This window comes from Cherax quadricarinatus, chromosome 1 (assembly GCF_038502225.1).
Source record: "Cherax quadricarinatus isolate ZL_2023a chromosome 1, ASM3850222v1, whole genome shotgun sequence".
Taxonomy (NCBI): Eukaryota; Metazoa; Arthropoda; class Malacostraca; order Decapoda; family Parastacidae; genus Cherax; species Cherax quadricarinatus.
The window spans coordinates 84199842-84224612 of record NC_091292.1 but is presented as its reverse complement, the minus strand read 5'-3'; the positions used below and the strand labels follow the sequence as shown (position 1 = coordinate 84224612).

Sequence of the window (24771 nt, the reverse complement as noted above, 5' to 3'; positions counted from 1 at the left end):
GCTCCAGCAAATGATCTACAACAAGCTTTAGTTTTACACACTACATTAAATTAGCACCCCCCCCTACCCATTTTTTTAAGTGATTTCCCCAATGGACATTTGTAAACACAGTACTAAATATTCCTAATTGATATTAACAGAGACAATAATTATTATTAATTACCTGCTACCACAATACCCCCTCGATCACCACCTTCTGCATGTCTTATGAAACTAGTAACATGGATGGCAGACTTGGCTGAGGGTAAGACTGTTGTTAAAGCCAGAGATCGCAAGTGAAAGATTCCTGCTCGCGGTCCACCCCCACACACCTGTATGCACAACAAATGCTTAAAGTTAGAGAAACAAACAAATATAAATTATTCAGCATATGCATTCTTTATAGTATATGTCCAGACCATTATACACAGAAAATTATAATTACCACCAATAATTCATATACGTACAGCATATGACAAAAAAAAAAAATTTATATATTGATAAACAGTAATTTGATTTTTATTTCAACAAAAACTATAGTATATGACAACTATAATTCCTTAAAAAGATGAAATGCAAGCTAGTAAAGTAGCCAGCCTATAAAACAAGATATCTAGAATACTTTAATCAATAAGTTACTTGTAACACTTCTTAGACTAATAAAACTTAAAAATATGTATTAAAAAATTGCAAGCTTTAAATAACAAAAAAAGGCAAAATACCGTGACTGGAACGATACACAAATAACCCGCACATAGAAGAGAGGAGCTTACGACGACGTTTTGGTCCGACTTGGACCGGGTTATTTGTGTATTGCAAGCTTTTCAAGAATTTCACACAAACTTTTACACTATTCATGAGGAAGCACTAAACTCATAAGAGTTACACAGAGACAGAGAAAAGCATAACTAAATACTGTATGTATCTCCCACCATGCTAGGGTAATCCAAAAATGGGAATATATTCACCATCATTCATTCAACAGCTGTCTTGCCAGAAATGTGCAGACATCACAATTCAGATGACCCTCTGAACAACATCCCCACCACCCCTGTCTAGGGGCATAATTTTACAGGCAAACAGTCTCCTTCTCTTATTTACATACCTGAGCCTCACTTTCTGTATAAAAACTCCTTATTGATGTTAGGAACCCACTACTTATTCCATACAGATGCAACATCTGCCACACTGTCCCTACCTATCCACCATATCATATGTCTTTTCTAAATTCATATATGCAGCAAAGTACCTTTATCTAAGTACTGTTCATTCATGTGCTTCAAAGTAAACATATCCCATTCCCTTCCTTAATCCTAATTGTTCCCCTGCAATGCCACTTTCTGTATTATATCTAACTCCTTCAGTAACATTGTAAATTCTATTGCACACTTTACTTCGTAAAATCAACAGGCTTATTTCCCTATACAGTCGTAACCTGCCCTATATCATTAATTGGTTCCAAGAGCCATGCTGTAACCCGGTTTTTTGACGTAAACTGGACGTAATGACTTAAAAATGCCTTAAAATGATCACACTGTAAAACTAGCGTAAATAACTTGCGAAAGAATACAACTTTCTCTAAGCTTGAAAGAACACTAAAAGCATACTTTATTCATATTTTTTAAAGAATAAAGAAAACAATTAAAAAATTATGTTAACCTTTAAAAATGCCTTAAGTATGACGAAAAACACCTAAAGCAACCTTAGGGCACATGCTAATACAGACACTTTTCACCTTTTTCATACCTTTTAATCATATTTAACTCAACTCCCATCATAACCACATTACGTTTGGAATCACTACCGCTACCCTTCTTAGGACCCACGGCTAACACAGAGGAATAATCACAAAAGTACCACCGAAAGGCAAAACAGGCACACGATTGCAGGGGGCAAAAATGCATATGGCATCGCCCTTGTTTTGAATGAGAACCAGCAGTAACATTGCCATGCAACAAGATGGTGGCACTACATATCAACAGACACTTGCTTACAATTTTTTTATGTAAATATTTTATTGTATTATGCGAAAATCGCAGACAAGTGACACAGGATACAAAACAACTACAGGGGGAGTTGAATGATAGCTCTAGGCCTTTTGTATTGCAATCAACACATAAGGAGCTTGCAAAGTTACAGAAGAAATGAGTAAGTAATCTTAGCAAATTCGTTCCGAGGGACGCCTTGCTAAGACTGAGGAACACGAAAGGCCTAGAGCTATCATTCAACTCCCCCTGCGGTTATTTTGCATTTTATTGTATATGTATACATTTTTTATGTTTTTAATGTGTTTTATTATTAATTTTTATTGTTAATTTTTGTTTTATTTACTTTTAAATATACATGTATTTTTAAGGAAAATTTATGTATTTCACATCCTTTTATTATGACATAGGTGACGTTGCTGAGTGACGTAAAGTTGGACGTAATGATGTTCAATGAACTAAAATTTACTTCAGAAAAGTGGCGTAAAGGCAAATTTGACTTAAGCCGAAATGACATAAAGCAGGGTATGACTGTAACGTAATTCTTACTTACTTTCTTTTATCCCCTTCCCTTATACAGAAGAACGCCCATATCCATGGCAGATAGTAGCAAACCCTATATTTAAGTAATTTTTAATTTACATACAGACCTATGATAAAATTTAATTGATAAATTATGCACAATAAGTAGTTCTTAGTTTACATAAATATCTATGTTAAAGTTTAATTGATAAATTAATGCACAATAAGCCGAGAATTGACACTTTTTTATTGATGGGAAGCACTTCACAACTTTTCTTAGGCTTTGAAGAACTGTAAGTATCACTACTTTTGCACTTTGGTGTCATTATCAAGGAATATTAAGGATTATTTTTGGGCCAGAGTAAACAGTGGATAACTGAAATCAAAGAAACTGGACCTACAGATATATATATGGCGGCCCTACTGTACTAAGGAACTACGCATGCTCTCTGTCAACCCCTAGGTATTTTACCTTCTTTCCTGCATATTTTGAGTAGTATCCAAGGGTATGCACAAACCCAAAGCAAAAATATGGGAATACGTATGTAGTGTAAGCTACTAAATGCTGTAAAAAGTTTTTATGAGGATAGTGAAGTGAAGGTTAGGGTGTGTAGGAGAGAAGGAGATTTTTTTTTTTTTTCTCAACAAGTCGGCCGTCTCCCACCGAGGCAGGGTGACCCAAAAAAGAAAGAAAATCCCCAAAAAGAAAATACTTTCATCATCATTCAACACTTTCACCACACTCACACATTATCACTGTTTTTGCAGAGGTGCTCAGAATACAACAGTTTAGAAGCATACACATATAAAGATACACAACATATCCCTCCAAACTGCCAATATCTCAAGCCCCTCCTTTAAAGTGCAGGCATTGTACTTCCCATTTCCAGGACTCAAGTCCGACTATATGAAAATAACCGGTTTCCCTGAATCCCTTCACTAAATATTACCCTGCTCACACTCCAACAGATCGTCAGGTCCCAAGTACCATTCGTCTCCATTCACTCCTATCTAACACGCTCACGCACGCTTGCTGGAAGTCCAAGCCTCTTGCCCACAAAACCTCCTTTACCCCCTCTCTCCAACCCTTTCGAGGACGACCCCTACCCCGCCTTCCTTCCCCTATAGATTTATATGCTTTCCATGTCATTCTACTTTGATCCATTCTCTCTAAATGACCAAACCACCTCAACAACCCCTCTTCTGCCCTCTGACTAATACTTTTATTAACTCCACACCTTTTCCTAATTTCCACACTCTGAATTTTCTGCATAATATTTACACCACACATTTCCCTTAAACAGGACATCTCCACTGCCTCCAACCGTCTCCTCGCTGCTGCATTTACCACCCAAGCTTCACACCCATGTAAGAGTGTTCGTACTACTATACTTTCATACATTCCCTTCCTTGCCTCCATAGATAACGTTTTTTGACTCCACATATACCTCAACGCATCACTCACATTTTTTCCCTCATCAATTCTATGATTAACCTCATCCTTCATAAATCCATCCGCCGACACGTCAACTCCCAAGTATCTGAAAACATTCACTTCTTCCATACTCCTTCTCCCCAATTTGATATCCAATTTTTCTTTATCTAAATCATTTGACACCCTCATCACCTTACTCTTTTCTATGTTCACTTTCAACTTTCTATCTTTACACACATTCCCAAACTCATCCACTAACCTTTGCAATTTTTCTTTAGAATCTCCCATAAGCACAGTATCATCAGCAAAAAGTAACTGTGTCAATTCCCATTTTGAATTTGATTCTCCAAAATTTAATCCCACCCCTCTCCCGAACACCCTAGCATTTACTTCCTTTACAACCCCATCTATAAATATATTAAACAACCATGGTGACATTACACATCCCTGTCTAAGACCTACTTTTACCGGGAAGTAGTCTACCTCTCTTCTACACACCCTAACCTGAGCCTCACTATCCTCATAAAAACTCTTTACAGCATTTAATAACTTACCACCTATTCCATATACTTGCAACATCTGCCACATTGCTCCTCTATCCACTCTATCATATGCCTTTTCTAAATCCATAAATGCAATAAAAACTTCCCTACCTTTATCTAAATACTGTTCACATATATGCTTCAATGTAAACACTTGATCTACACATCCCCTACCCACTCTGAAGCCTCCCTGCTCATCCGCAATCCTACATTCTGTCTTACCTCTAATTCTTTCAATTATAACCCTACCATACACTTTTCCTGGTATACTCAGTAAACTTATTCCTCTATAATTTTTACAGTCTCTTTTGTCCCCTTTCCCTTTATATAAAGGGACTATACATGCTCTCCGCCAATCCCTAGGTACCTTCCCCTCTTTCATACATTTATTAAACAAAAGTACCAACCACTCCAACACTATATCCCCCCTGCTTTTAACATTTCTGTCATGATCCCATCAGTTCCAGCTGCTTTACCCCCTTTCATTTTATGTAATGCCTCACGTACCTCCCCCACACTTACATTCTGCTCTTCTTCACTCATAAAAGATGGTATACCTCCCTGACCAGTGCATGAAATTACTGCCTCTGTTTCTTCCTTAACATTTAAAAGTTCCTCAAAATATTCTCGCCATCTACCTAATACCTCCATCTCCCCATCTACTAACTCCCCTACTCTGTTTTTAACTGACAAATCCATACTTTCCCTAGGCTTTCTTAACTTGTTTAACTCACTCCAAAATTTTTTCTTATTTTCATTAAAATTTCTTGACAGTGCCTCTCCCACTCTATCATCTGCTCTCCTTTTGCACTCTCTCACCACTCTCTTTACCTTTCTTTTACTCTCCATATACTCTGCTCTTCTTATAACACTTCTGCTTTGTAAAAACCTCTCATAAGCTACCTTTTTCTCTTTTATCACACCCTTTACTTCATCATTCCACCAATCACTCCTCTTTCCTCCTGCCCCCACCCTCCTATAACCACAAACTTCTGCCCCACATTCTAATACTGCATTTTTAAAACTCATCCAACCCTCTTCAACCCCCCCACTACTCATCTTTGCACTAGCCCACCTTTCTGCCAATAGTCGCTTATATCTCACCCGATTACTTCCCAATAAAAGTAGGTCTTAGACAGGGATGTGTAATATCACCATGGTTGTTTAATATATTTATAGATGGGGTTGTAAAAGAAGTAAATGCTAGGGTGTTGGGGAGAGGGGTGGGATTAAATAATGGAGAATCAAATACAAAATGGGAGCTGTCACAGTTGCTCTTTGCTAATGATACTGTGCTTTATGGAGATTCTAAAGAAAAGTTACAAAGGTTAGTGGATGAGTTTGGGAGAGTGTGTAAAGGAAGAAAGTTGAAAGTGAATATAGATAAAGTTGAAAGTGAATATAGATAAGAGTAAGGTGATGAGGGTATCAAATGATTTAGATAAAGAAAAATTGGATAACACATTGGATGGAAAGAGTATGAAAGAGGTGAATGTACTCAGATATTTCGGGGTTGACTTGTCAGCAGATGGGTTTATGAAGGATGAGGTTAACCATAGAACTGCAGGAGAAAAGGCGAGTGGTGCTTTGAGGTATCTATGGAAACAAAAAACATTATACATGGAGGCAAAGAAGGGAATGTACAAGAGTATAGTGGTACCAACACTCTTATATAGGTGTGAAGCATGAGTTGTAAATGCTGCAGCAAGGAGGAGGAGGCTGGAGGCAGTGGTAAAGTCGTGTCTAAGGGCATTGTGTGGTGTAAATATTAAGCAGAGAATTCACAGTGTGGACATTAGGAGGTGTGGAGTTACTAAAAGTATTAATCAGAGGGCGCTGAAGGTGGGTTGTTGAGGTGGTTTGGTCATTTAGAGAGAATGGAACAAAGTAGAATGATTTGGAGAATGATAGATCTGTAGTGGAAGGAAGACAGGGTAGAGGTCATCCTAGGAAAGTTTGGAGGGAGGGGGTAAAGGAGGTTTTGTGGGCAAGGGGCTTGGACTTTCAGCAAGCGTGTGTGAGTGTGTTAGATAGGAGTGAATGGAGACAAATGGTTTTTGGGACCTGACAAGCTGTTGGAGTGTGAGCAGGGTAATATTTTGTGAAGGGATTCAGGAAAAGCGGTTAGCCAGACTTGAGTCCTGGAGGTGGGAAGTACAATGCCTGCACTTTAAAGGAAGGGTTTGGGATATTGGCTGTTTGGAGTGACCTCTAAACTGTCGTATCTGAGCACCTCTGCAAAGACAGTGATTATGTATGAGTGATGGTGAAAGTGTTGAACAATGATGAAAGTTTTTTCTTTCTTTTTGGGTTTTTCTTTCTTTTTGAGTCACTCTGCCTCAGTGGGAAACAGCCGATGTGTTAAAAAAATAATGTAGTGTATTTACAATTTGTTTTTAACCCTTTCAGTAGCCTTCACGTAGATCCATGTTATTGATGCCAGGGTCCCTCACACAGATCTACACTTGGAGCACAGCTCCCACAGATAAGCTGTGAGTCATAAATTTTGACCTGTGAGAGAATGGGTCTGTGTGGTGAGTGTGCACAGTAGAAAGAAAATCCTGCCCCAAGCTCCAGGCATTTTAGCCCACACCTATGATAAACGATGATTAAGGAGGAAAGTTTCTAACATGCTTTCCTACAAAGTATTAAAGGAAACACCACATACAAGAAAAAGAACTCTAAAGAATTTCAAAAGACTCAACTGAGTGTGCAATTAAAAATCTGCAAGATGAGAGCTATATTAACCCTTTCAGGGCCCAGAGGCAAAATTTCAATGGGTGCCCCAGTGTCCAAGAAATTTTGAAAAAAAAAAAAAACTTACAAAATTAACTATAATATTTTTGTGAAGGTAATAAAACAAAAAAAAATTCTGATCAGTACTTACCGAAATATAGAGGAGTGAAATTGACCCAAGATGACCGGGTGGAGGCAACATCAGCGACTTCCACAAAATCGCATTTCTTTATTTTACGTTTTTTATACTTTTTTCTTTTCTAATTTTTTTCTTTTTCTAGTAACATTTGTGGCCTGTGAGAACAATACTGTATATAATGTATATATATACACTCATTGTTTTGAACACAATAACTGCACTACAGTTATTATTATACTACAGTGGACCCCCGCATAGCGAACTTAATCCGTGCAAGAGGGCTGGTCGTTATGCGAAATGTTCGCTATGCGAATTAATTTTCCCCATAAGAAATAATGGAAATAAAATTAATCCGTGCAAGACACCCAAAAGTATGAAAAAAAAAATTTTTTACCACAAAAAAATGTTAATTTTAGTACACACAAACTGAAAAAGGCATGCACAATTACATGACACTTACTTTTATTGAAGATCTGGTGATGATTGATGGGATGGGAGGAGGGGAGAGCATTATCTTCTTACTGTTTAGAAGGGGAATCCCCTTCCATTAGGACTTGAGGTAGCAAGTCCTTTTCTGGGGTTACTTCCCTTCTTCTTTTAATGCCACTAGGACCAGCTTGAGAGTCACTGGACCTCTGTCGCACAACAAATCTGTCCATAGAGCTCTGTACCTCCCGTTCCTTCAAGACTTTCCTAAAATGGGCCATAACATTGTCATTGAAATAGTCACCAGCACGGCTTGCAACAGCTGTGTCAGGGTGATTTTCATCCATAAAGGTTTGCAGTTCAACCCACTGTGCACACATTTCCTTAATTTTTGAAGTAGGCACAATGGATTCCACAACTGGCATAGGCTTCTCAGGGTTAGCCCCAAACCCTTCAAAATCTTTCTTAATTTCCATACTAATTCTCACCCTTTTTACCACAGGGTTGGCACTAGAAGCTTTCTTGGGGCCCATGGTCACTTATTTTCCAGAAACAGCACCGAAAACACTGTAATAATACGAAATATTCCGAGTGTATGCTTGAATGTTACCGCGGAGGCTAGCTGGTAAACAATGGGACGGGCGGCACATGTGAGGCTGGCTGAGGGCCCACATTGGACGCGTCTCGGACGAAGTTCGCTGAGCGGGTTTTTGTCTACTATGCGGGGCAAAATTTCAGCGAACAAAGCGTTCGCTATGCGGATTGTTCGCTATGCAAGGCGTTCGCTATGCGGGGGTCCACTGTATTGTTTACCAGTATTGTTTACAACAATAAACATGCATAAATGTTGCATAATACTAATGTTCTATTATATATTTACATATATACAGTCACTGGACATGTTTCTAGAACTGCTGCAGCCTGTGGAAGGCCTTGAAACAAGGTATCATGCACAGAGGTACCTTACATTCCTCACACATAAACCGAGTGTCTTTGCGTCTTTGTTGCCATCGTTTTATTTATGCACAGACAACATATCTCTTCTGAGCCCATTTCTTCTTAGTTGCAGGAAGCTGTATTAGGAAGTGATCACCTTCCCTCCTCAAACACCTGGGTATTTCCTGAGGAGTTTGAGGATGGTTTTGTATAGCAGGTGTTGTTACCAGGTACATACTTCATTATGAGTTGTCTAACAACAGAGAAACAAAATTCACCATACGGTGATCTGTTGCCGGTCTTTATTTGGTACATATTATATGTATTAAGCATTGAAATGTTCATGAAATGGAAGAAAAGTTTCATGTACCACTTGTAACTCTTACGAACACAATCGACAAAGCCAATCTACATGCCACATTTGTCAACCAAATGCATGTTTTGTGTATAATCAAGCACTGTTACTGGTTTTTGAATATGTTCATTAGTCACTCTATCAACTTTGCCACTGTCTTTCATTTCGTTAGGGTGAATGGTTGCCAACAATGTGACATCTCGTTTGTCATGCCACCGTAATGCCATGATGTCATTGGCAGTAAAAACCTGCACCTCACCAGCACAAGTGCCTGTGTTGAACCTGGGTAAGTAAGTAAGTTTATTCAGGTATACACAAATACAGTTACATAGAATTATCATACATAGCAGCATATGTGTAGAGAACCTAGGATAACCCCAAAAAATCAGACAGAGTGACTTATTTCCATTGGGGTCCTTTTACCTTATTATAATATAAAGGTTATAATATTTTCTTATTATTCTACAATGAAGATAACATCTTATTATCATACTAAAAAGACTATCTACTACACGAAGGTCATTAAGACTATCTACAATACGAGGGTCATTACTAGGAATACGGTAAAATTTACACGTATGTTAGCTAAAAAATAGAAAATCATTCCCCTCCCTTTCTGTAGCTACATTCATCAGACACTTTTTGGCACTCTTCTTGAACTGGTTCATGCTATGACTGGCTTTGACATGTGCGGGTAGTCTGTTCCATTCCTTTATTGCTGTACAATAAAAGGTGTTTGAAGCCTGGCCACTGACTGTGGGTACTACAAAGTTGTGCTCTCTCCCCCTAGTACTATGATTGCTGCGGTTCCCAACCTTGACAAAATTGACAGCAAGATATTCTGGACATTGTCTGTGAGCAATTTTATAAACATGATTTAGCTTCAGTTGTTTTACTCTGTCTTCAACATTCAGCATATCCAACTGCTGTAATTCATCCTGGCCTACATGTTCTCTTGGTCCCAGCCCCAGGATGAATCTTACGATTTTGTTCTGGATGATTTGCAGTCTATCTTTCAGTTTTTTTGTCAAGGCAGAGTACCAAGAAGAGCAAGCGTAATCCATATGGCATTGTATAAGGGCTAGACATAGGGTCCTGCGAGCCTCAGTAGGTAGACACTGTGCTTGTCTATACAGGAACTTCAGTCTGGCATTCGCTTTCTTTACTACACTGTTCCCTATCAATTCTCCTGACATGCATGGGTCAAAGGGGATTCCCAAATATTTTGTTTACGATTAGAACACACTGTGCCACACACATCTGTCTTGTTCACTCGCAAGAAATCACTGAGTAAAGGTCTTGTGTACCAGTTATCAATATATATAATGTATGCCCCTTACCAAGATAAGGTGCCATCATGTTTCTCACTACATCACCTAAGATACTCAATAACATCCTGGTATCTTTCAATGTTTTACTTCCCGTGTATACAATAATATCCAATACCAGGCCACTGTCACAGTCACAGAGTACAAACAGTTTTATACCAAAGTGTTTCCTCTTGCTCAGTATATACTGCTTGAACGACAGTCTACCTTTGAACAAAATCAAAGACTGACCAATTACAAGAATCTTGAATGGATAAAAGTACATGTTGAACTTTTGTTTCAGATACATAAAAACATTTCTAATCTTGTATAACCTGTCACTTCTGTCAAGCCTGGTTTTGTCAGAGAAGTGCAACATACAGAACAGTAAGATAAACCTGTTCTCTGGGATGATTTCACTGAAGGCTGGGGTACAAATTAGCCGATCTGTGCAAAAAGCAAATACGTACATTTCAGCCACAGTTGTCTCTTTCCACCGGTGTAGTCTTTACTGTTGTGATATGATCGTATCTGCCATTGTGTACTCAAAATACTTGTTACTTTCCCTGACAATAATTTCCATCAAGGCTGGTCAAAGAATAGTTCAAAGATAAATAACAATACACAAATAACCCGCACATAAAAGAGAGAAGCTTATGACGACGTTTCGGTCTGACTTGGACCGAATAGTTCAAAGAATTCCAGTTCATTTGCACTGTTTCCAAGGGAACAAGCTGGTAGTATTCCACTTTGAGAGTCGTCAAACTGATGGGGAGTGGGAACAAAATTGGAATTTTGCTGCCAATCCCAAATGCGGTTTGCTGGTGGATACTGGACATCATAAGCTGGTTGTGGTTGTAGTTGTAGTTGTGGTGTGGTGGCAGATGACGCTCTGTTTTGTCCCTGATCTGACAAGTCAGCGGCGTGGGTCCCAGCCTGGGCTGGTGAGTCATGCATGGCCGTGTCACTACCACCACCACCACTATCACCACCTACTGATGCCAGTGGTCTATCCATGCCAAGTGTAGCCACATCATCCTCACTTTCACTGTCTATTCCTGGTGTAGGGTCACAGGATGCACTCCGGGATGCACTCCGGGATGCACTCCGGGATGTACTCCGGGATGTACTCCGTCCCCTGGACACTGCATAGGGAACACTACCCGAGCGCATGTGGCGGCGTATATACCGATGTTTCACTTGTGAATATGATTCATTGCTATCACTACTCAAATCATTATCAAGAGCAATAAAATCACAGTCCATATCACTATCATCATCATTATTGAAGTCTGAGGCCTGGCCACGCGAAAATATTAGTTTTCTCTTGCGACGAGGTACAACTGAACGTGACTGAGATGTGCCCACACCAGAGGTAGAAGGTTGAGGATCATCAGGATTTTCTGCATTATTTTTGATACCCTGGTCATTGCTTTAAGTCACTAATCAATGAAAGCCAAAGAATTCTTCTTCTTTTCCACTTCCATCAGAGTCAGAACTATCAGTTAGGAAGAGGAGAGTCCCATTTCGCCTCAGAGTGAGAGCTGCCTTGCTGCGAGGCATGGTGAACAAAGCTTACTGAGGCGGCGTTCCCACAATGCCATGCAGATGCCAAGAATTTTTGTTTATGGCGCACACACACCATGCAGACCCATTCTCTTAGATGTAGGCCTACCAGCCTTCTCGAGCTAAATTTGATGCCACTAGAATTTTGGCATAGTTCTACGGTTTGGACCCTCAACATAAAGCTGTAGATCTACTGCACAGACGCTGAAAGGGTTAAAGACATATGGAGAAGCTGCTGACACTGTACTACAACTGAGCAAAGACAAAAAAAATATATTTCACAGGAAGCACAATTTACATTATATTCTTACAAGCCAGTCATTGTAAAGATCAAGAGATGCAATAAATCTTCCAAGATGTGGTCTAGCCAACTGATCCTGGGTATAAGGTGCCAATTTGTGTCGTGGTTCTCTTCCTGCTCGAAGGTCCCACACAAACACCTGACCATCTTCACTGCTGCTAGCAACGAGGTTACCACTGGTAAGAGAAGATAAAAGAAAAATATACTTCTGCAATAATGCTAAGCTATCTGTATGTAATGGTTTGAGATACTGACAGTACTGCAAAAAGCAATAAATGCAGTTACAGTGGAACCTTGGCTTTCAAATTTAATTCATTCCAGGTGCTGATTCGACAACCAAAGCAATTTTTCCCATAAAGAATAGTGTAAATAGAATCCATTTCAGACCCCCAAATGATAATATAATAATATATTAATAATGTACCAACTACTATGTAAAACAATGTATAAAATTATACAGCACAGGGAAACTGTAACAATGAATACTAAATGAAAATTTAACGGAAATACTGTACAGAAAATGAAAATTTAACTGCCCCTTACCTATCAGAGGAGAGCTAATGTTGTTTCTCTTCTTTGTCTCTTTTTTACCTGGCTCACTGGTTCTGTCTCACTAAAAACACGTCCAGTGAGGTTTGTTTCAGGCTGAGACATTACACTGACACTTTAATTGTTAGACAGATGGATGGCCACTGCTGTGTCTAGATGGTACAGTGGAACCTCGGTTTTTCATGATTAATCCGTTCGAAAAAGTCTTACAAAAACCGAATAGTAAGAAAACTGAAGTAATATTTCCCATAAAAATTGAAATTCAATTAATCCGTTCCAGACACCCAAAAATATTAACAAAAATGCATTTCATAGAGAATAACTATAGTTTTACATACAGAAAACAATGAGGCATAGGGTTGTCAGGGTCAACCTCAAACCTTTACATACAGAAAACAACATGCATAAGGTTGTCAGGGTCAGCTTTAAACCCTTCAAAATCCTTCTCAAGGACACATTCTGGCCACAATTTTCTCCAAGCAGAGTTCACCGTCCTGGAAGTCACTCCCTGCCAAGCCTTATCTATAAGGCTTATGCAATTGAGGATACTGAAATGATTCCTCCAGAACTCTCTTGGGGTCAATTCAGTGTCCGAGGTCACTTCAAAGCACCTTTGAAACAGTGCTTTGGTGTAGATTTTTTTTAAGTTTGAAATGACGTGCTGGTCCATGGGCTGGATGAGAGGAGTGGTATTAGGTGGCAAGAACTTCACTGTGATGAAATTAAACTCCAACAATTGGTCTTCCAAACCTGGAGGATGAGCAGGAGCATTGTTCATTACCAGGAGGCACTTGAGTGGCAGCTGATTTTCCAGGAGGTATTTCTTCACAATTGGGCCAAACATATTTACCCTGTTCACATCAGCTTTCCTGATTTCTTTTTTCTACGCCAGGATGGAACTAATCATCGTTGCGGACTTCCCATACATCCTGGCAAGATCAGCCATGTGTATACCGCTTTCGTACTTTGCTACGAGTTCTTTCTTGAATTCTATCGTGTTTCTCGCCTTCTTTATCAAAGGGCTGGCACTTAGAACTTTCTTTGGACCCATGGTGGCTTGTTTAGCAGTCACACTTAATAAACAAGCACAAAAAACAATGGATTATTATGAAATGTTTCGGAAGAACGCGTAGGGTGAAGCTCACTCAACGAAAAAGAAAGGCAGACTGAGTCACGAACGCATGGGATGCTTTGAGTGGGTGCTCGTTTCTGGGAAATGAGTGGCAGGCAGACGAGTTTGGTACAGACTATTTTCAACTGTACAAAAACCGAGCGGATGTACGAAAACTGGAACAAAATTTTGAGGAAAAAAGTCTTCGAAAACCGAATCGTACAAAAACTAGGGCATACGAAAACTGAGGTTCCACTGTATATTAAATGTATTTGAATTTTTTTCTACTTAAACTGTGCTGTATATAGTGCAGTTAGGTACACAAAACTTGAATGACATGTTCACTTAACCCAGTTTTCTTGGTACAGTTCAGTTACCTTCATTGTTCAATATTTTGTTAAAATATTAGTCAAGAGCTGGGGAAGAAAATAAATTATTATTTGCATAAGCTAGCTATAGATTAAAACACCAAAATCAGCCACACCTGGTAACCACATCATGCACATAGTCATCATGGCCTTCCAGCGTGTGTGCACGTTTGCCGGTTTCCAGGTCATATACATGAGTGCGCCAGTCACCACACGCTGCATAAACAAGACCTCTCACTGAGTCATATGCTAAGCTGTTTACTTCTGGTGTCTGTAAGAAAGTCAAATTGTTAAGTAAATCCATGAAGCTGGCTTCTTTCACTTACTGTGCAGGTAGATTTTTTACAGTTATTAGCTCATTTACACCCTAAACAACTTCAAGTCTTTACCTGCTTGTTTTTCTTTAATATCCATCTAATAGCTCAACATACAATTCTGGCTTTAGTAAACATGGGGGGGGGGGGTGCATGCATGTGAGCATGACTGTGTGTATATTATATATGTATATACAGTAGGACCCCCATAGGGGATATGTTCCAAGGACCTGCCGTAGATACCGAAACCATGGATAGTAGCAAGCCCTATACAGTAGGGCCCCATTTATACGGCAGGTTACCGCCTTAAAGAGGAACGCCATTTTTTCCACTTAAAAATGCATATAAGTGCCAGACAACAAGTTTACACTAACTTATATTAAGTTAATGATAGAACTAGGCATTAAAAAAGTACAATAAAAAGTAAAATACATACATTCATTACTTATCTTAAAATATTTGTAGTCTTAATGCAAGACAACTAACTACATGATAACCACCTGGTGGTTCACAATTACACTCACTCACCCACTGACTATAAACCCAGAAATACTAATCTTAAAATAATAAATCCTAACTAGTCATAAGTTTGCCTATGATACTCCAATATAGACACCTTGTATTGTGCCAAAACAAAAGCATTCACATTGCTAAACTCACAAATTATGATGTAGTCACTTAGCCTTAATACCATAATCTGTAAGGATTTAATGTTAAGATTTAATCTAAGTCTGCTCGAAATGCCTAGCCATGCTAGGTGTCCTAGTGGCCCCCTCTGTAATTAGTATTTTATAACATGTAAACCACACAATACCCAAAACCTGTAAACCCCACATTGTAACCCTTATAGAGAATAAACTTGAATTGAATTGAATTGATGAGAGGTGAGTGGTATTTATTTGTAGGAAGTCAGGTGTAGGTAGCCAGTAGATGTAGCTATGTAGTCCAACGGCTACATAGCGGCACCTACCTACATAGCTATACAATATTTAACCCCTTGACTGTCGCAACCCCAAATCCTGAGGTGTCTCCTGGCGCCGCAAAATTTCCAAAAAAAAAATTGTTTTTTCTTATGAAATGATAGAGAATCTTTTCACGATTGTAATGACACCAAAAGAACAAAATTTGATGGAAAACTGATGGAATTACGCTCTCGCAAATTTAGAGACCGCACCGATATTTACAAATCGGCGATTTCGCCCACTTTGAGCCCTATTTTTGGCTAATTCCATTGTTCCAGCCGACCAAACTCATAGCTATTTCTTTAGAACTCCATTTTTTCTATCGATTGAGTACAAGAAACTGCCCATTTACCGATTTCAACCCCCCAATAACGTGGTCAGAAATTTGCAATTTGGCCAATTTCACGAAAATTAAAAAATGACAATTTCAAAATAAGGTCCAGAATGAACAATGCAGACATTCCTGGCTCTAAAATAAATAAGTCACATCTCCAGGCCCCTCTGACATTACTCTTGCTTTCTATTCTGAATTTTTATTCAAACAAAAAATAAAAGATTTACTGTTATGCAGACAACTGCAATATTGTAATAGTAATTGTATAAATAATGTCAACCCATTCATGACTGCATATTAGAATGGCCACTTGGACATTTATTGGAAAATGACATCATTTGTTTATTTTTGAACATCGGCAAAAATCAAACATTTCCCCTACTTTGAGCTCCATTTCAAGGTTCTTTTCATAGTAATACCAATCAAAATCACCTCTATTTCTATAATATGTTTTCCATTCTATCGAATGAGACCAAGAAAATGAGAATACAACCATAAATACTATACAAAAATAGACCACAAAATCGGCATTTTCATTAAAAAAATGGTCGTAGATTCCTTTTCTCATTATGCACTGCGTGCTGTAGGATTTTTTTTATATGGTGCACACTGATCACACAGACCCATTCTCTCACATGTGGGCCTACCAGCTTTCTCCTGCTTGATTTGAAGCCGCATGAATTTATGAGTATATATACGTCAAAAACGGTTGCTCATAAGACGTATATATACGACCAAAACAGTCAAAGGGTTAATGCAGCCCAGAGTTATATTATTACCGTCAACATACCTTGTTCACTGAGTTTAATCGTTTCTAACAACTACCTTTAGATGCCATCATAAACGAAGGGAGAAGTAACAAATAAAAATAAGACATTTAATGTGCCCAAGAGTGATTATTATTACATACTACAGTACATACTTCATCAGCCTTACATTAAAATAATTTGCAACTGAAAATTACAGGAAAAGTCTGTTGTACATTGTTTTCAATGTATTTAAAAGCGAATTTTTTATTTTTATTTTTTGTTGAAACGAGATAAACAATGATTAAAAATAGAAGTATGATGCGGTACGAGAGAATAGGGGCTGCTGGCACTACAAACTGCCATTGTACACCACATTTCACTTATTGCCAGAAACTTCAGAGCCCCACACATGCAACTATTCTCAACCATCCACTACACATCAACAACATTATACAACACTCACTACACATTAACACTACATGACAGGCTCTCTGCCCAGTATTCATACCTAAATAATATACACCTACCATCCGACTTACGACCGAGTTCGGTTCCGAGAAACCGGTCGTAAGTTGAAATGGTCGTAAGTCGAACTTTACTACTGAGTATCAATAAAACATTTTTGTAATGACTTTATTTTATTGTTTTATTTTGGTATTTCATGTTTTACTTTACTTTTTATGTTGTTAGTACTGTATTTTATACTGTAAGGTTTAGGATAAACACTGTGTACAACACAAATAGTTGTTTAATTCCCAGAAATTTGGCATAAAAAACACGGTCGTAAGTCGAGTGGTCGTAAGTCGAGCAGGTCGTAAGTCGGATGGTAGGTGTATATTAGAGCTGATTTTCTTCATTCTGCTTTAATGTCACCTTTGCACCATTTATAATATTTCTGGTATATATTTAAATGTTTATACAGTAGTGCACTGTATATCGTAATAATCAGAATAGAGGAAATGAGCTCTAATATATATTATTATGGTGTGAATACAGGGCAGAGAGTCCGTCATAAGTCCAAGGCATCGGTAAATGAGAACATCGCTAAATGAGGAGAGGCTGTATTATTTGTTTAAATAAGTCACAACGGGGCCTAACCAAAAAGATAATTGGTTACTCGGTACTCGGCTATTGAGAATATATCCCTGGGTGTTTTCTTAGGAAATTTTAATATTCAAGTGCATTCTTGACTATATAAAATAGTTGACTGACTACTGAGAATAAATCTCTGGGTGTTTTCTTAGTAAATTTTAATAATCAACAACTTTCACTTGATTATATAAAATAGTTCACTGGCTATTGAGAATACATCCCTGGGTGTTTTCTTAGTCAATTTTAATATTCAAGTGCTTTCTTGAGTATATAAAATAGTTGACTGACTACAGTGGAACCTCTACTTGCGAGTGTGTCCACGTGCGAGTTTTTCCAAATACGAGCAGTCGATGGGTCGATTTTTTGCTTCCATACACGAGCAAAATTTCCACAAGCGAGCAGACCTCAAGGCAGGTTCCTTGACACTGGTGAGGGGCTCTTGCTCTTGATCTCGGGAATTGTATCTCATTTGTTTGTTGGACTATCTTATTGAAACTTGGGCAATGTATGATGGAAAGATGCTTCTTAATGTACACCAAAAATGAAAGAAATCTAAGCATAAATAATGGAGTTCACTTCTCAGCAATTAGCCACCCCTTGGCGGTATTTTCGTATGGTTTTTATGGTCTCATTTGAACGAATGGAAGACATATTACAGAAATAGACATGATTTTGATTGCTTTCATGACGAAAAGTACCTTGAAATAGAGCTCAACCTAGGAGAAATGGTCCATTGCTTGGCTGTTTCAGAGTAAACAAATGACGTCACTGTCCATTCCAATATGCAGTCGTGAATGGGTTGACATTATTTATACAATTATTGCAATAAGGAATAACAGTAAAACTTATATTTTTTGTGTGAATAAAAATTACAAATTATTTATATAATAATAATAATAATATGTACAATAATAATACGTATAATAATAATAGTACAATAATATAATACAATAATAATCATCATAATAATATAATATGTATAATAATAATACATACATAATAATAATGTACTACATATAATAATTATAATAATAGACGGCTTCAAAAGGTTGTCACTAGATGGCAGTGTTTACCACAACAAAGGAGCGGTTGTGACCGCCTCCACCTGTTACATAATGACATATTTTATTCATTCTAGAGTATATATTATATTTCTTATTCATTCTAGAGTATATATTATATTTCTATGTTATTTATATTGTTTGTTATGTCATATTAGATGAACTGTGATAAATAAATAAGCCGTATAGATGATTTTAGCGAAATTATTCATGAAGTATTTTGCCCGGTCTCCAGACAAACTCTCGTCCACCGCCGGCACTGCCCGTACCACTACATGAATGACATATTTTATTTATTTTAGAGTATATACATGTATCAGGTTTCCATGTTATTTATATTGTTTATTATGTCATATTAGATGAAGTGAGATAGATAAATAAGCCATATAGATGATATTAGTGAAATTATTCATGAAGTATTTTGCCCGGTCTCCAGACACTCTCTCGTCCACCGCCAACACTGCCCGTACCACTACATGAATGACATATTTTTTTAATTTTAGAGTATATATCAGGTTTCTATGTTATTTATATTGTTTATTATGTCATATTAGATGAAGTGAGATAGATAAATAAGCCATAGAGTTGATATTAGCGAAATTATTGAAGTACAGAATTCCACTGGAACGGATTACAGTGGACCCCCGGTTCGCGGTCATCGGTATCCGATAAATCCGGTATCCGAAGCATTATATCGCAAAAAATTTGCCTCGGTTCCCGTTGCAAAACCCGGTATGTGATACGATTCGTACAAGACGTGTCCACGTGTGGCCTGAACTGCCCCGTGTGTGCCAGTGTTTAAAACTTAAAATTTCATGAGGTAAAAGCTTTAATTTTTTTTTTTTTATACTTTTGGGTGTCTTGCACGGATTAATTTGATTTCCATTATTTCTTATGGGGAAAATTGATTCGCTTTCTGATAATTTTTCTTTACAATGAGCTCTCAGGAACGGATTAATAACGTGAACTGGGGGTCCACTGTAATTGCATTTCAGTTAATTTAAATGAGGAAAATTGACTCTGCAAACAAGCAAATCCAGTTGCAAGCACGGTCATGGAATGGGTTAAACTCGCAAGTAGAGGTTCCACTGTACTGAGAATAAATCCCTAAATGAAGAGAAATTTTAATAATCAAAAACTTAATTATATAAAATAGTTGACTGACTATTGAGAATATATCAAAGGGTGTTTTCTCAGTAAATTTTAATATTCAAGAACTTTCCCTTGACTATATAAAATAGTTGACTGACTATTGAGAGTATATCCCTGGGTGTTTTCTCAGTAAATTTTAATAATCAAGAACTCTAACTTGACTATATAAAATAGTTGACTGACTACTGAGAATATATCTCTGGGTGTTTTCTCAGTAAATTTTAATATTCAAGAACTCTAAACTTGACTATATAAAATATGTAGTTGGCTGACTATTGAGAATATATCCCTGGGTGTTTTCTCAGTAAATTTTAATATTCAAGAACTTTCCCCTGACTATATAAAATAGTTGACTGACTATCGAGAGTATATCCCTGGGTGTTTTCTAAGCAAATCTATATATAAATCAGTCCACTGATTGGATAAGTTTGCGTGCTCTCTTTCATCGCGGCTGCTTCTTCCTCAAAGCCCGTCGCTTAAAGAATGGACTGGTTCAAGATACGCTCTCGCCGACTTCGGGAGAAATCTGTTGATTCCAAGTGGATTCTGGAAAATGAAAAGCACCTTAAAATTAAGGACCTCGGTTATGGAGGGTGTGGTAAGACCCAGCTCTGGAATCTTCCAGGACACGACACACCAGTGGTCCTCAAAAACACCTTCGATCCTAATACCCGAGAAACGGATTGTCTGCGCGAGGCCCAGATCTTGGAGAAGCTCAACGGTGCAGGTGGAGCTCCCAGACTTCTGGGTCTGTCTCCTGAGATAGGTTGTTACTTTATGTCTTTTTTGGGATTGGAGGACCTTGAAACACTCAGCCACAACCAGGAGATAGGTAGGGAAAAATTAGATGATCTGTTTTGGCTAAAAGCCATTGAAAGCATCATCAAGAATTTGATTAACATCCACAAAAAATGCATTGTTCATCTGGACCTTAAACAAAACAATGTAATGGTAGACAGAACCGACCCAAAATGCCCAAAAACCTCTATAATTGATTTTGGACTTTCAACCCGTCCAGGCCAACCTTGGGTCTATGGTGACTATGAAAAGAACCGCATCGACAAGTTTTTCGAGTTCAACCCCTGGACCTGTTATGAAGCTGCTATGGGCCAGCCTGTCACAACGAAAAGTGATGTGGTGGGAGTCGCCCTGCTCATCAAACAGGTTATTGGAATAATGGATCGTAAGCCCCACCAGCTGATGACCATGGCCCTGAAGGGCCTCAGCCGGGACCCAAAGGAGAGACCTGGCCTGAAGACGTACCTCCGAACAACACAAAAAATCATTAAATTCTTCACTGCCAAGTTTGGTTGAGCTCGGATTTTTTTTGTTTATTATTTGTTACATATTGCCAAATCTGGTTGACCTCGGATTTCTTTTGTTTATTATTTGCTACATATATTGTAAAAAAAAAAAAAAAAATGGCAAGTTCTGGGTACCTTGTGTAACTGAGAGTACTTGGACACTCATGTGTGACTGTTGCTACATGACCAGTCATGTGTGAGTGTGCAGTACACGATCAGTTACACAAAGTAGCTGAGAGCTGCTCACACTACAGTAGACCGTCATTTAGCACGAGTTTATTTGGCACGATTTGGGTATAGCACGACTGAAGAAATGCGGCACAATTTTATGTAACACATATTAAATTTAACACCGTTCAGTTTGCGGAAAGGAAAAAAAAATCGCTTTTCCTGAAGTGGCTGACTTGACTGAATGACTTATTGACTTGACTGAACAACTTGCTGACTTGACTGGATGACTTACTGACTTGACTGAATGAGTTACTGACTTGACTGAATGACTTACTGACTTGACTGAATGATTTACTGACTTGGCTGAATGACTTACTGACTTGACTGAATGACTTACTGACATGACTGAATGACTTACTGACTTGACTAAATGACTTACTGACTTGACTGAATGATTTACTGGCTTGACTGAATGATTTACTGACTTGACTGAATGACTTACTGACTTGACTGAATGACATACTGATCTGACTGAATGACTTACTGACTTGACTGAATGACTTGCTGACTTGACTGAATGACTTACTGACTTTACTGAATGTCTTACTGACTTGACTGAATGACTTACTGATTTGACTGAATGAGTTACTGACTTGACTGAATGACTTATTGACTTGACTGAATGACTTACTGACTTGACTAACTTACTGACTTGACTGAATGGCTTACTGAATTGACTGAATGACTTCCTGACCTGACTGAATGACTTACTGACTTGACTGAATGATTTACTGACTTGATTGAATGACTAACTGACTTGACTGAATGATTTACTGACTAGATTGAATGATTTACTGACTTCACTGAATTACTTATTGACTTGACTGAATGACTTACTGACTTGACTGAATGACTTACTGACTTCAATGAATGACTTACTGACTTGACTGAATGTCTTACTGACTTGACAGAATGACTTCCTGACTTGACTTAATGACTTACTTGACTGAATGACTTCCTGACTTGACTGAATGACTTACTGACTTGAATGAACGACTTACTGACTTGACTGAACGACTTCCTGACTTGACTGAATGACTTACTGACTTGAATGAATGACTTACTGGCTTGAATGACTTACTGACTTGACTGAATGCCTTACTAGCTTGACTGAAAGACTTATTGACTTGACTGAATGACTTATTGAGTTGACTGAATGACTGACTTGACTGAATGACTGGCTTGACAGAACAACTTACTGACTTGACTGATTTACTGACTTGGCAGAATGACTTAGTGACATGACTGACTTACTGACTTGACTGAATGACATACTGACTTGCCTGAACGACTTACTGATTTGACTGAATAACTTGACGGACTGAGTGATTTACTGACTTGACTGAGTGAATGACTTAAAAGTTAGACACTCCAGTACAACCATAAGTACCAGAACCTCTACCATCCACCTCAGCACAGTAGAGTTACAGCATAACTCTACACTCTCTTCACAATCATCCACAAACACCAGCACCCACAATTTAAGGTAAGAAATACTATTATTTCTGCTACATTTGCAGTCTTAACCAGTAAAAACAACATAATACAATGTACATCACAATAATGAACTAGTTCATTACACTATACATAAAATCATCTTGTTTTCTTTAAAATTAAATAATATTTGGGAAAGTTTTTCTTTTTCGGGCCACCCTGCCTTGGTGGGAATTGGCCAGTGTGTTAATAAAAAAATTAATAATAATAAATTAGTGTGTTTATATATAGCATACTGGAGTGTGCATAAATTCTGTAATGGATTTCTGGGCTATATTACCCTGCAATACATTATACAGCTGATGGTAAAGTATAAGCTGCTCTAGACACTGTTTCAGAGCACTGCTTCTAGTTTTGTCAGGGACCTCTTCAGTCAAAAAGTCTAACTTTAAGTCAGTAAGTCATTCAAATCAGTCAAGTCTGTAACTCCTTCAGTCAGTCACTAAGCCAGTCAATCAAGTCATTCAGTACATCAATCAAATCAGTATGTCACTCATGTCATTCAGTACATCAATCAAATCAGTATGTCAGTCAAGTCTATCAGTAAGTCATTTAAATAAGTCAGTCAGTTATTCATCACATAAACTCATATACAGACTCTCCTCACTTAACAACAGAGTTCTGTTCCTAAGACCACGTCGGTAAACGAATTCGTCGCTAAGTGAGGAGGATACTATAATGGTAGTGCAAGTGTGTCAACCATCTTTCATATTGTTTTAATGTCACCTTTGCACCATTTATAACAGTTCTGGTATATATTTAAATGTTTAAACAGAAGTGTACTGTGAAGTGTATTGTAATAAACAGAATAGAGGAAATCAGCTCTAATATACTACATTATTTAGTTATGAATACTGGGCAGAGAACCCATCATAAGTCCATGGCTTTGGTAAATGAGTACATTGCTAAGTGATGAGATGCTGCATTATTTGTTTAAATAAGTCACAATGGGGCCTAAGAGGGTTAGTGATAACAACCAACCAAAAAGATAATTGGTTGGGAAAAATCTGTTCGGTACTCGGACAGATCGGCACTTCAACAGTCTTCTGGGAAGAATTAAGTTCAAGTGCCGACGTTCCACTATACATCACCACTCTAAATCACGATACATAACTATACAATATTACACATCACTGCACAACATTACTACAAACATCACTACATATCAATGTCGCTACACACAAACATCACTACATATCAACATCACTATACACAAACATCACTACATAACGTCACTACAGACAAACATCACTACATATCAACAACACTACACACAAATATCACTACATATCAACATCACTACACACAAACATCACTACATATCAATGTCACTACACACAAAAATCACCACATATCAACATCACTACACACAAACATCACTACATCTCAACGTCACTACACACAAACATCACTACATATCAATGTCACTACACACAAACATCACTACATCAACATCACTACAAAGAAACATCACTATATCAACATCACTATATCAACATCACTATATCAACATCACTATATCAACCCCTATCTCACCTATGGAATTTGTGCATGGGGCTCAACAACAATTAACCATCTCAGACCACTAATTATCCAACAAAAGGCTGAAGTCAGAATGATAACAAATTCTCACTACAGACAGCACACTCCACCAATATTCAAAACACTCAACCTACTCACCATACAAAACATCCATACTTATTACTGCACCTATTACATGCATAGAACACTTAACTCTGACATTAACCCTCCCCTCAAACATCTGCTTGCCAACCTCAACAGAACACATGACCATAACACAAGGCACAGATCACTCTTTGA

At 38.0% G+C, this 24771-nt stretch overlaps 1 protein-coding gene across 1 annotated transcript in view; it reads right to left on the bottom strand.

Annotated features, from left to right (window-relative positions):
* Positions 1-24771, bottom strand: part of thoc6 (THO complex 6) — an 87863-nt gene that overhangs the window by 35583 nt on the left and 27509 nt on the right. The window contains exons 4-6 of the mRNA XM_053776761.2: positions 14374-14528; positions 12240-12405; positions 164-311 (exon numbers count right to left, since the gene is read on the bottom strand). Of these exons, the coding sequence (XP_053632736.2) occupies positions 164-311; positions 12240-12405; positions 14374-14528 (469 nt within the window). The remainder of the gene's footprint in view (positions 1-163; positions 312-12239; positions 12406-14373; positions 14529-24771) is intronic.